The 13,181-nt window shown below is 36.9% G+C and overlaps 1 protein-coding gene across 3 annotated transcripts in view; it reads left to right on the forward strand.

Annotated features, from left to right (window-relative positions):
• PPAT (phosphoribosyl pyrophosphate amidotransferase) overlaps positions 1-9,464 on the forward strand; it is a 74,057-nt gene extending 64,593 nt beyond the window's left edge. For 2 of the 3 annotated variants that reach the window (XM_058193755.1, XM_058193756.1), the window contains 5 exons: positions 353-504; positions 1,978-2,105; positions 2,455-2,676; positions 3,521-3,641; positions 6,706-9,464. In XM_058193755.1, the coding sequence (XP_058049738.1) occupies positions 353-504; positions 1,978-2,105; positions 2,455-2,676; positions 3,521-3,641; positions 6,706-6,881 (799 nt within the window). In that variant the 3' untranslated portion in view covers positions 6,882-9,464. The remainder of the gene's footprint in view (positions 1-352; positions 505-1,977; positions 2,106-2,454; positions 2,677-3,520; positions 3,642-6,705) is intronic. The other variant, XR_009156401.1, reaches the window with a different exon arrangement.
• The last annotated feature ends 3,717 nt before the right edge of the window (positions 9,465-13,181 follow it).

Genomic DNA, 13,181 nt, shown 5'->3' on the forward strand with positions numbered 1-13,181 from the left:
GGACAATAACATTTGGATATATATTAGATTGATAAAATGAGAAATTAGGTAAACTACAAACTATGAATATGGTGAAAATGCACAAAAGACTTGTAACCAACCAACACACTGTTTGTAATTGTAATTGAAGATAGTTATGTTTTTATATATGTTTGTTTAAAAAATAAAAAATAAATTAAAAAAATCTGACAAAATAAAGAATAAATATAGATTTCTGTAGATACCCTTGCTCTTTAGAAAAAAACATGTTATTGTCTTTCCAATCTGAAAGCGATATTTCTCTATAACCAAATACCACTGTTTCTAAGCAAAGCAGTTGGGAAGTTTTAACATGTACAACTATATTTTCAAGATACTATCGAGAAGTCATGCCTGGAGAGATTGTGAAAATATCCAGATACGATGTCCAAACTTTAGATATTGTACCGAGACCTCAAGGAGATCCAGCAGCATTCTGCATTTTTGAATACGTGTACTTTGCGAGGCCAGATAGCATCTTTGAAGGTAAACGATCCCCAAATCATCTTTGACTTGGGATACATTATTTTAGATTTTTTAAATTAAAATAAAAGTTATTCTAAACAAATCTTAACATTTTACTGGGTACTTTAGAGAAATGTCACACAGCAAACTTTATCAGTTATTGACCCTGTTGTAGAATTATTTTAGATTTCAAAAATTATGTTCTTCCAAACAGATCTTAACGTTTTACCAGCTACTTTAAAGAAATGTCACAAAACAAACTTTATGAGTGTTGATCCTGTTGTAGAATCAAGAGGAAGGTTTTCATTATGTGTGCAGAATTAGATAGGATTATTTAACAATAGGACATCATAAGCATGAAAGGCATTTCAGTTCTTTGTAAATTCCATTGCTTTCTTTTCATAAATGGGGGTGGGGGGGTATAGTATTGATGGGTGGAAAATTGTATTGTGAAGAATTAATAAGAGATTGGGAGGCAGCTTCAGAATGAAATAGAAGAAAACAGACATAAACAAGCAAGCAATAGCAGGCAAATCAGTTAACAGCTTACCTTATAAAGTGAAGCTTAGCACAGGTGGGGGAAATATTTGGAGGAGAAGCATTTCAAACTCTTCCATGAAGCTCAACATAATTAACTCAATATATAAATGAGGGTGGAAAGACCCTATTGTATTGTAGCTTTCATAATTCTGTATTTACCTATGCCAGCTTAAAAAATACCTTACTAAAGACTGTACAGGTAGTCCTTGACTTACGACCATAATTGAGCCCATAATTTCTGTTGCTAAAGAAAACATATGTTATGTGAATTTTGTCCCCTTTTATGACCTTTCTTGTCACAGCTGTTAAGTGAACCACTGCAATTGTTAAGTTAGTAACACGGTTGTTAAGGGAATCTGGTTTCCCCATTGACTTTGCTTGTCAGACAGTTGCAAAACATGACCCCATCATAAATATGAACCAGTTGCCAAGCGTCCCACTTTTGATCATGTGATCTTGGGGATGCTGCAATGGTGAAAAACAATCATAACTCACTTTTTTCAGTGGCCGTTGTAACTTCGAATAGTCACTAAACGAATGGTTGTAAGTCAAGCACTACTTGCATAGTTCTGGCTTCCTGGATTTGCTCTTACAGCGAGTCTGTGGTGGCACAATAGTTAGAATGAAGTTCTGCAGGCTACTTCTACTGACTGTCAGCTGTCTGCAGTTTGACAGTTCGAATCTCACCAGCTCAAGGTTGACTCAGCCTTCCATCCTTCCGAGGTGGGTAAAATGAGGACCCAGATAGTTGGGGGCAAGAGGCTGACTCTAAGCTTCTTAGAGAGGGCACTAAAGCACTGTGAAGCGGTATATAACGTCTTAAGTGCTATTGCTATTGCAGGCTCTTGGATGCATAATATGGAAATCTATTAGATGTATAATTTTAAAATCAGAAGAAAGATTTTTGGCCAATACAGCCCAAAAACAAACCCAACATTTTCATTCTTCACATAGGTCAGATGGTATATTCTGTAAGAAGGAGATGCGGTCAACAGCTTGCTATTGAAGCCCCAGTGGAAGCAGATTTGGTTAGCACAGTTCCAGAGTCTGCAACTCCTGCAGCCCTTGGCTATGCGCAGAAGGTACCTCCACACCGTTTTTAATTGTTGTTTTTTAAATTAAAATTTATAAAATTTATAATCCCGACTTGAGCCCGATACAAAACAAAACATCAGGAAAACTTTGATTAAAAAAAAATACTTTGGGTGTCTGTTATTTTTACTCTGAATTAGAATACCAAATGATAAATTGTGTCACAGAGAAACAGAGGGAATTGTGCTAATGCAGACTTTGAGCACTTGGTCTTTCCTTTGTGCGGTTCAAAGCGATGAATTAAAAAGTCAGTTCATTGCAACCCAATTTGATATGGAAATTGTTTTAATCACTGCACCAGGAATGTACTTTGATCTTTGTCGCTTTGCTTGTTTTCAGTGCGGCTTACCGTACATTGAAGTGCTTTGCAAAAACAGATATGTAGGAAGAACTTTCATCCAGCCAAACATGAGGTTAAGACAGCTGGGAGTGGCCAAAAAATTTGGAGTCTTGTCGGACAACTTCAGGGGAAAGCGGGTTGTCCTTATTGATGATTCGATTGTGCGAGGCAACACTATTTCCCCAATAATTAAACTATTGAGAGAATCTGGTGCTAAGGAGGTAAGTGTGAAGAATATAATATAGAATATAAACCTTATTACAGTCATCGACCAGCAATAGACATACAATAAATTAAAAATAATACTGACATTAATCGTGAATAATAACATCCCTGTTATGAAAATACATGATCTCAAACCATTAGTGTCACTCCCTAATTTACATGAGTGGAGAGCCGATGAGTATGTGAGTAAATGTATTTTTCTAAAAATTGTTATAGATATCTCCAAAAAAGTGGCACAAGTTGACATCTATAATTCTCTAACCAATTTTTTTCTTGTGGACATTGCAGCGAGGTAAGTGTGCATATCAGAGTAGAGGGAGACGAAGGGGAAGAGATGTTTCATGACTAACTGTTTCTCTTTCAATGCTCTTCTGCCTCTAACTATTGCTCTTCTTGCTACTAAGACAAACCCAGTCAATTCTTCAACAGCGTCTTCTGTTCTTAACTTTATCTTTGTACCATATTTTCCTGAAAATAAGACCTTCCCTGAAAATAAGACCTCCTCTGAAAATTAAACCCTCCCCTGAAAATAAGCCCTCCCCGAAAATGTTTAAACGCATGTGCAGCCAGTCCCTGCCATTTCCTCTGGTTAGGGTTAGGGAGACAGAGCTGGAAATCAGGTAAGACGGCAAGAGGATCCCCACCTTGCTCCTTGTACCCCAAAATAATAAGACCTCCCCCAAAATAAGGCCAACCGCTTATTTTGGGGTTCAAAAAAATATAAGACAGGGTCTTATTTTCGGGGAACACGGTAGTATCTGAAGTTGACTCAAGTTGTCCGTTGCAAAGTATGATGTAATTAAAATTCTGCCTGTATCATAATAGCATTTCCTCTCACAGGTGCACATCCGTGTGGCTTCACCTCCAATAAAATTTCCATGTTACATGGGAATAAACATTCCAACAAAAGAAGAACTTATTGCAAACAAGCCTGAATTTAAAGACCTAGCAGGGTACATAGGTAAAATATATTTTATTTTTCATTCAAGCAAAAGTTTCAGAAGGGTAGCCAGGTTGATCTTGAAGAAAAATTGGAATATTACAGCAGAGATTGTTACAGTTATAATTAATTACGGTTGTTATTGGTGGTTATTAGAATAAAACATTGCAGAAATATATACAATATTAGCCTTTCACCTGTGACTCTTTCGATCATGTAAAAGCTGACATGATCCTCTTTTGAAATGATGGGTTAAATTTTCTGGATGTATTGAACTTCAATACTCTTCTCATTTATTGGGATTAGAACAAGCCCAATAGAAATCAGTTGCTTAATTTTGAATGGATAATTTTATTTCTTGAATGGAGAAAAACTATGATATAACCAAAGACGCACAAAGATCTTTGCATGTACACAACCTTGGGAGAGAAGTCACTCTAATAAATATTGGGAGGTGTTTTCAAGGAAACATAGGGGTCCACCTTCTGCCCACAAGAAATGTAGGGAAATGCCACCATTCCCAGCCTTCTGAGCACATCAGCTTATCCTGGCAGAGGATGAGGAAAGTCGCATTTCAAAGCCTTTGGAAATCACCAGCTTGGAAAAAGCTAAATTATGTAGGGCTATTCAGCTACAACTTCGTGTTTAAGTTTTGTCTTTTGAAGCGAGATAATGATAGCTAGCTAGCTAGCTAATTAGATAGATAGATAGATAGATAGATAGATAGATAGATAGATAGATAGATAGATAGATAGATAGATAGATAGATAGATAGATAGATAGATAGATTAGAAAGAAAACAGAACAAAAAAACAGAATAATAGAGTTGGAAGGGACCTTGGAGGTCTTCTAGTCTAACCCCTGCTTACGCAGGAAACCTTATACCACTTCAAATGCTTATCCAATATCTTCTTAAAAACTTCCAGTGTTAGAGCATTCACAACTTCTGGAGGCAAGTTGTTCCACTGGTTAATTGTTCTAACTGTCAGGAAATTTCTCCTTAGTTCTAGGTTGCTTCTCTCCTTGATTAGTTTCCACCCATGCTTCTTGTCCTGCCCTCAGGTGCTTTGGAGAATAGTTTGATTCCCCCTTCTTTGTGGCAGCCCCTGAGATATTGGAATGTTCCTATCATGTCACCCCTAAACTAGACATACCCAGTTCACATGCCCCGTGAGACGTCTTGCTTGCATGTCACACACACGCACCGCTCGCTGGAAAAAAAAAAAAGGATGGATGGATGGAAGGAAGGAAGGAAGGAAGGATGGATTGATGGATGGAGGCGACCGCTTTGAAGCGCAACCCTTCTCCCGCAACTAAGGGGGTCAATGTTTTCCCAATCCTAGGGTGTGGGAAACAGTCATTCTTTCTTCCCCTAGTCTCTCCCGAGATCGCACTGCAGCGCCCATCATCCCCAGCCGGCAATCTGAGCTCGTGCCATCGATGTGGTCCTTGAACTTCCTCCTTGTTTCTAACCCAGCCTAGGATGGCCGGCGTGGAGGGTATGGTGGTGGTAAAACGGCCAGGAGAAAGCTTTCGCTCTTTTCGAGAGGTCCTCTTGGAAGGCTGGGTTGGAAAGGGAAAGTGGGGAGGGGGCAGAGATTTCTCCCTCAAAGGTCCCCTTGGAAGGCTGGGTTGGAAAGGGAAAGTGGGGAGGGGGCAGAGATTTCTTCCTCTCGGGTCCCCTTGGAAGGCTGGGTTGGAAAGGGAAAGTGGGAGGGGGCAGAGATTTCTTCCTCGGGTCCTTCTAGAGTCCTTGAGAAACTGATATCATACAAGGTTAATAAATTATACTCCTCCTCATTGATGAGTTTTTCATCCTGAAATTGATTGAAACATTGTACCATCATATGCTGCCATAGTATAGTGTTAACAACATCTGTAAAGATGATATATGAGCATGACACTAAGTTTTTTCTATATTTCCCCCTTTATTGAAAAACTTCCATCATGCTTCTTTCTGAAAACAAAGGTCATTATAATATACCTCATTATATATTTGATTTGATGATATTTCAGTTAATAAATACCATTTAAGGTGTTAAGCTTCTTTCTTTTCAGCAGCAAAGTGAATTACAACTTTAAAGAACTTTATTACTTTATATTCATTTATTTTAAGTATAGATTTTAGATTTTTAAACAAATATGTTTAGAGCTTTTATATCTTTCAAGTTATTCAAATTATCCCCTCAGCAGGTATATAATGGCATCCAATTCCAATATCATGTTGGGGCTTTTGAGCAAGGGAGGAGGAACGCGAGCACCGCCTTTCGCGCTGGCATTCCGGGATTTCCCTTTGTTTAGAGCTGGGAATCTTCCTTCCCCCTTTTGCACTTTTATTGTTTTTCGTTCAAATAAATATTCATGTTATTTTACTTGGCTCTATCTTTATTTTTTACATTGACCAGTAGCTGCCTCATTTCCCACCCTCGGCTTATACTCGAGTCAATAGTTTTTCCCAGTTTTTTGTGGTAAAATTAGGTGCCTCGGCTTATATTCGGGTCGGCTTATACTCGAGTATATACGGTAATTGAAAATACAATCTGACAGCTGATATATACATATATATAAAACCAAAATCTTTGCCTTAGGTAGGTCTAAACAATGCTCAACAAGCTTTTAAATTTGAATAATCAAGATTAGCTAATGTTAATTGATTCATCTAATTAAAATGTCATGTCCTTGCTAGTTCTATATTTGGAATTTCTCTTCCTGAAAACAGGATTTTTTACAGTTGGAATGTCATTGGAAAATAAAACATTAATATCACATTTTAAGACATTTTTTCATTCTTTTGATTGAACTGTGATTAACAAGCATTATCAGGTAACTAACAGAAACTGAAGATGCAGAGATAAAAAAAATATACCAAAAATATATATAAAAAATTGAAATCTACAATGTAAATGTAAATGAAGGTTTTGTAGCTGTACAAATTTACCCTACGTGTAAAGGCAGTAGTTCTAATGGTGCAATTACCAATTATTATATTTTGTTAAAGATCCAACTATAGAAAATCTTTTGAGTTAAGCAATTGAGGCAGCGTAAGATAGTCCAATTTCAATGATATGTTTTTCCTTCTTTTCAGGAGCTGACAGCGTTGTTTACCTCTCAGTAGAAGGATTGGTTTCGTCTGTTCAAGAAAGCATAAAAGCAAGACAAGACCATGAAAATAACCTAAAAACGAACAAGTTCAAAAGCGGGAAAATCGGCCATTGTACAGCTTGCCTGGTTGGAGTATATCCAGTAGAGCTAGAGTGGTGAATTTTGTGAATGTTATCACCAAAGGCTTAAAGTTTGGAACTGATGAAATGTTGAGTTGCTGCTAAGCAAGTAATCAAACCACTCACGTTTGCTTAAACCTTATTTGGAGAGGATAAAAAAGGAGCAAAAAAAAAGAATAAATTTTAAAACAATCATGCAATAGTGCTATAGTAGGGGCAGTGTTGGGAGGGGAGTGGTGAATGGGTAAAAGACCTGGCAAAAATCTCTTTGATTCCATAGGTGGCCTAATCTTGCCAAGAAACTTTGAAGGAGATCTTCTAAGGCTTTCACTCACAATAATGTGTGTTTCTTACAATTACATTGTGAGAGGTTGTGAGCCATTAAGCCATCTCACATTTTAAGCTGTGTTCAATCGTTTCTTTTTTTTTAAAAAAAATGTGAATTTGATCTTAAATCAACAAACAGATCTTTTTAAGTTTCACTACTTTTGTCACTGGTTATCCGGCAATATGGGTTCCCTCGTCTGTATAGATGGAGTGTACTTTTTTAAAGCTGCAACTTTGAGCTATAATCTCCTACCAAAGACTGAATATTATTTTTATATAGTGCTTGGCTGAGACAAGGAGCCTCAGGGAACTGCTAAACAAATAGCATCTAATACCTTCAGCCTTAATTTTTTTTTTTAAAGTCTGGGAAATATACCTTATAAAAGTTGCTTATTAAAGAGGTGTGCCAGGAAAAAAATCACTGGTTGATCATCACTAGACATAAGGGCTAATTTTCCTCAGTATCTTCTTTCAGTTTCAATGCTTAAATGTTGACTTCTTTTGCTGCAACTACCATGTTTCCCTGAAAATAAGACCCTGCCTTATTTTTTTTGAACCCCAAAATAAGCGCTTGGCCTTATTTTTGGGGAGGTCTTATTATTTTGGGGTGCATGGAGCAAAATGAGGCTCCTCTTGCCATCTTACCTGATTTACAACCCTGCGTTTAAATATTTTCGGGGAGAGCTTATTTTCGGGGGGAGGCTTATTTTAGCGCAGGCTTATTATCAGGGGATGTCTTATTTTCGGGGAAACAGGGTAGCCTTCAAAGAAGACTCCAAACACTGAAAAATTAACGCACAACTTTATTTCAATTATATTAACAAATTTAATGATAATTTAATATATATTGCTCTGTCAATTATTTTCATTTTAAATATAAAAATTCATTTTATTCATTCAGATTATTATTCTATTTAATAATAGTTAATTCATTCATTATTTGGAATGAAAGCCAATTCATTTATATAATTCAGATGACACTTCAGATTTCAAGTAGAAAATAAGTTTGTTCCTACTCCAAAGTCCTAACCTCTAAATCAGAGGTCTCCAACCTTGGCAACTTGAAGACTTGTGGACTTCAACTCCCAGAATCCCTCAGCCAGCAAAGCTGGCTGAGGAATTCTGGGAGTTGAAGTCCACAAGTCTTCAAGTTGCCAAGGTTGGAGACCCCTGCTCTAAATAACCTAACAAAGGGATTTGGTGCCTGATCAGAGGTACTTTCCAAACTTTATAAAAGTTTCTTTCCAAAAGTATCTTTTGTTAGGAAAAAACTCAGTCTGACACTCAAGGTCCAGCTACCAGAGATATGATTCATACCAGGCTACTGTTTTTTTTTTGACATGAAGGACTTCTTGCTATGCTTAGTCTTTTGAAAAGATAAACATAAAAGACCAGTAGCAAATGTTGGGCTACCTCTTATCACCCTGCTTTGTAGAGTCACTAACATCTGAACAGTCTTCCTGCATGGGAATAAAAGAGCATCATTTCCAAATATCAATTTCCACACATTTTTGGGTCATGTTTGTCCGCACAAAAAATAACTCCCAAGTGTTTTCTGTATAACTGACGAAAGACTTAACAACTATTCTGTAGGACTGTCACGCAGTCGGGTCAGACTGCCGATTTAGGATAGAGAGAACTTTTCCCATTGTGGCTGAGATTATTGGGTAATACGTCAGAGGTCTCAAAACTCCTCTCCCCAAATTTTTGTGAGTCTTGGTTGGGTTCTTGGCATACCCTGTCCTTTGCTTCTGCAGATGTGTCATTACCAGGCCAGGGTAATGGACCTGAATCTACGTACCTGATCTCTGCCTGCTACTTTGGTATTTAAGCATGATACCACCTGTATGGGACGCTTTACCTTTAAAGCATCTTTCCTCTAATTGGAAAGATTGGATGGGGAGGTGGAGGCTCCAACGATCTCTATTGCTGCACCCAAAACAAAAAAGCCAAAAGGATAATAAATTACACTGATGCCATGATGCTGTAGCATTGAGTTTCTGACTAAAAGTATCAACTCTTCTTTTTCACTTTGGGAGATGGATCAATTTCACCAATGATAAATAAAATTAAGGAAGGAAAAAAACTGCACAAAAATATCTTTTTGGCTTTATGTAGTTTACATTAAAAAAAAAAAAATGAAGTGGCGAGGAAGACAAAAAATAGAAAGCCATTCCAATAATATGACTTGAAAATATCTCCCATTGAAAATAAATAAATAAATATAAATGCCTTAGAGTTTTAACTTAAACTGTTGTTTTCTTTTTGATTATACTGTATGACACAATGTCTGATCTGAACAGCCATATAAATTAAATAAAAATACAGATGATAATGGTTAAGGGTAGATCATAAGATGATGCTAGTTTGCACATACAGAGTTACTCAGATTACGTATAGAAAATAAATACTAGGGGCAAACTCTTAAGCTCACAGAATCAAAAAAACATACCTAATACTTGTAGCTAACCTTTTTTTTTAATCTTTTCAGAGATGGTCATATGCTGAAACATTTTCCCTCTGGGGATTCCAGTCAGTTAATTCTGAAGTAGTGTGGGAAATGCAACAAACCCCATTTTTGTTGTCAAACTCCTTTGATGATTGTGACGTATAATTTAGTATTGTGGGATCAAGCTTTACTGCCTATTGCGTTTCTGTCTGCTCCTTCTGGACTATTACAGCTTCATAAGGGCCTACGAGCTTGCAGATTTTTAATACCACAGTAAAGCTTTGCCTTTATTGACTAGAGGGAGTCAGTATGCATAATCAGGAATGGTGTGCATTAAGACAACTATTGGTGCAACTATTAGAAGTTACGTATAAAAGTAGTATGCCTTAATATGAAACACCAAATCAAGGCAGAAGAAGGCATTAGTATTTAGTATTTAGTATTTATTAGATTTTTATACCGCCCTTCTCCCGAAGGACTCAGGGCGGTTCACAACCACTATAAAACAATGACAATTTACAAATAAAAACAAAAATTAAAAAACTTATTATATTTTGGCAAAAAATTTAAAACATGTATACCATTAAAAAAAACCTTAAAATTTGTATCAAATATAAATTAAAATTCAAACCCTTTAAAATATTGAAATTTAAAATTCCTAAGCCAGTCCCGCGCGAATAAACAAATACGTCTTCAGCTCACGGCGAAAGGTCCGAAGGTCAGGCAGTTGACGCAAACCAGAGGGAAGTTCGTTCCAGAGGGTAGGAGCCCCCACAGAGAAGGACCTTCCCCTGGGGGCCGCCAGCCGACATTGCTTGGCGGACGGCACCCTGAGAAGTCCCTCTCTGTGTACGGGTCGGTGGGAGGCGTTTGGTAGCAGTAGGCGGTCCCGTAAGTACCCTGGCCCTAAGCCATTGTTAAATTATTATTTTTTTCAATTTTAAATGCAACCATTTAAAATATACGAATAGGGGAAAGAAACAAGAAGAGCTAAGAATGGTTGGAAGACCTAATTTTTCTTTTTAAAAAAACAACAACCCTTAGTTCCTATATGGAAAAGGGCACAGAGAAACTTATTGGATGTTGCAATGCTATATATATATGATGAAATGCAAATATACATGACATATTTTAGCAATTAATTTCTTTCCCAGGTCTGTACAGGAGATGATTGTGAGGAAAAAGACATCAGCTTTTTTTCCACAATGTGCTTATGAATGGTTTTAAGTGCAATAACGGTTTGAGCTGGGAAGCTTTGCTTTCACTTTTATTTGTTTTTCAAACATTTATGTAAGTGGTAAAGATGTGGGTATTCATGAAGAAAAGAGGCAGCAAAGCACAAGAGCGCTTACATTCTATAACTGCTACCTTTTAAATTATAAGACTGCCATCGACAATAAGGGAAGTGAACTTGAAATGCTATCCATTTAAATTTGTTATCTTTAAAAGAAATAAATGGATTTAAAAAAAAACCTTCAGTATAACTGTTTTTTTTAACAAATACTTTTAAATGTTGTACCTTGATGAACGTATCTTTTCTTTTATGTACACTGAGAGCATATGCACCAAGACAAATTCCTTGTGTGTCCAATCATACTTGGCCAATAAAATTCTATTCTATTCTATTCTATTCTATTCTATTCTATTCTATTCTAAACCATATGGATTAGAGTATTTGAATGTCTTAAGTTCATTTGTGATTCCTACTCAGTACTGATTGTACCAAAGCATTATTAGCAATATAACATTAGCAATATTGTTTTCCCTATTTTTATCCTTCTGAAAAATGTCCATGGTTCCTTAAGAAATGCTTATGTGCCAAATTAATAGATTAACTCATGCAAATAACCATATAGTATTAGTAACAAGCATGCGACATGTTTACCTTGGCTTTCCTGTAGTACTCAGCTAAAGATCGGTTTGATTTATCGTATCTTTTAGAAAAAAAGTAAAATGACTTGAGGAAGGGTAAAATGAAATCCAAATACTTGAGAAAATTATTCTTTTATGGGCTTTTAATGTAATAAAAGATTATTTAATTTTTCAGGGCTTATACCTGAATTGGTTCCATCACCCCTTAAGAAATTGAGAACTAGTTTCAATAAAGAATAAAACAAAGCTTTTTGTTTGTTTTTACTCACAAAAAAGTTTCTATCTAAAGTCATATGGTGAACTGTGGAGCACTCCGGAGATTTATTTCTAAGTTTCCAGGATTCCATAACTAGAAGTCTGACATGAAACTAATTCTCCAATTTAGATTTTCAGCATTACATGCTAATAGTTACTCCTCAACTTAGGACAACAATTGAACCCAAATTTTCTATTTGTAGCAAGACAGTTATTAAGTGAGTTTTGCCCCATTTCATGACCTTTCTTGCCACAGTTGTTAAGTTAATCACTGCAGTTGTTCAGTTACTAACATGGGTGTTAGTTGAATCTGCCTTCCCCATTGACTTTGTCAAAAGGTTGCAAAAAGTGATGTCATGACCCCAAGACACCAGGGGTGAAATGCTCCCGGTTTGGACCGGCTTGCCAATCCAGTAGCGATGGCAGCGGGTTGTTCAGAGAACCGGTAGCAAAAATCGCTGCCCCGCCCAGCTGAGCCACACAATCATCAGAGGTGGTTTTTTTAAACTTTTAAAAACATTTTTTCTTCGGCCGAAAAAATGCTTTTAAAAGTAAAAAAGAAAAAAGCCTCTGATGATCACACGCCTCAGCTGGGATCGTCGGAACCCTTTAAAAGCATTTTTCTACAACCTCTTCAGCCAAACAGGTTATTTAAAAAATGCTTTTAAAAGGTTCTGGCGATCAGGCAACTCAGCTGGGATCGTCAGAACCCTTCAAAAGCTTTTAAAAGGCTCTTCTGGCGATCCCAGCTGAGTTTCCTGATCACCAGAACCTTTAAAAAGCATTTTTTACAACCTCTTCCGCCGAAGAGGTTGTAAAAAAAATGCTTTTAAAAGTTAAAAAAAAAAGTTGGCCACGCCCATCCAGTCACATTAACCCCCCCAAGCCACGCCCACAGAACCGGTAGTAACAAATTTTACATTTCACCCCTGCAAGACAACTGCAACCATCATAATATGAGCCAATTGCCAAAGTCTGAGTTTTGATCGAATGACCGTGGGAATGCTACAACTGCTGTGTGAAAAGCCGTCAGAAGTCACTTTTTATTGCTGTTGTAACTTCAAAGAGTCACTAAACAAATGGAGGACTACATGAAACCATTAATCGGTTCTTAGCAAACAGCCACTACAGAAATATTAAATAAAAACATTCAATTAAATGCATCTTGCTTTGACACACTACTTCGTGGACTTGGCTTGTTTTTTCTGTCCTATACTCTTATTTATGTGAACGGAGGGAGGAAGGGAAAGAAGGAAGGAAGGAAGGAAAAAGAAAAAAAGGATATGATATGAAAAGCAGTCTGAAGTCGATCTACCAAGAATGTATGCAAGCATCCAATATCTTTGGATATTGCTTGAAACATACGGCATTGTTCATTCAACATAAAGCAACTTGTCTTGAGTTTTCTTTGCTGTGTCGGCAGTAAGCTAAGCAGTT

The sequence above is a fragment of the Ahaetulla prasina genome, chromosome 8 (assembly GCF_028640845.1).
Source record: "Ahaetulla prasina isolate Xishuangbanna chromosome 8, ASM2864084v1, whole genome shotgun sequence".
NCBI lineage: Eukaryota > Metazoa > Chordata > Lepidosauria > Squamata > Colubridae > Ahaetulla > Ahaetulla prasina.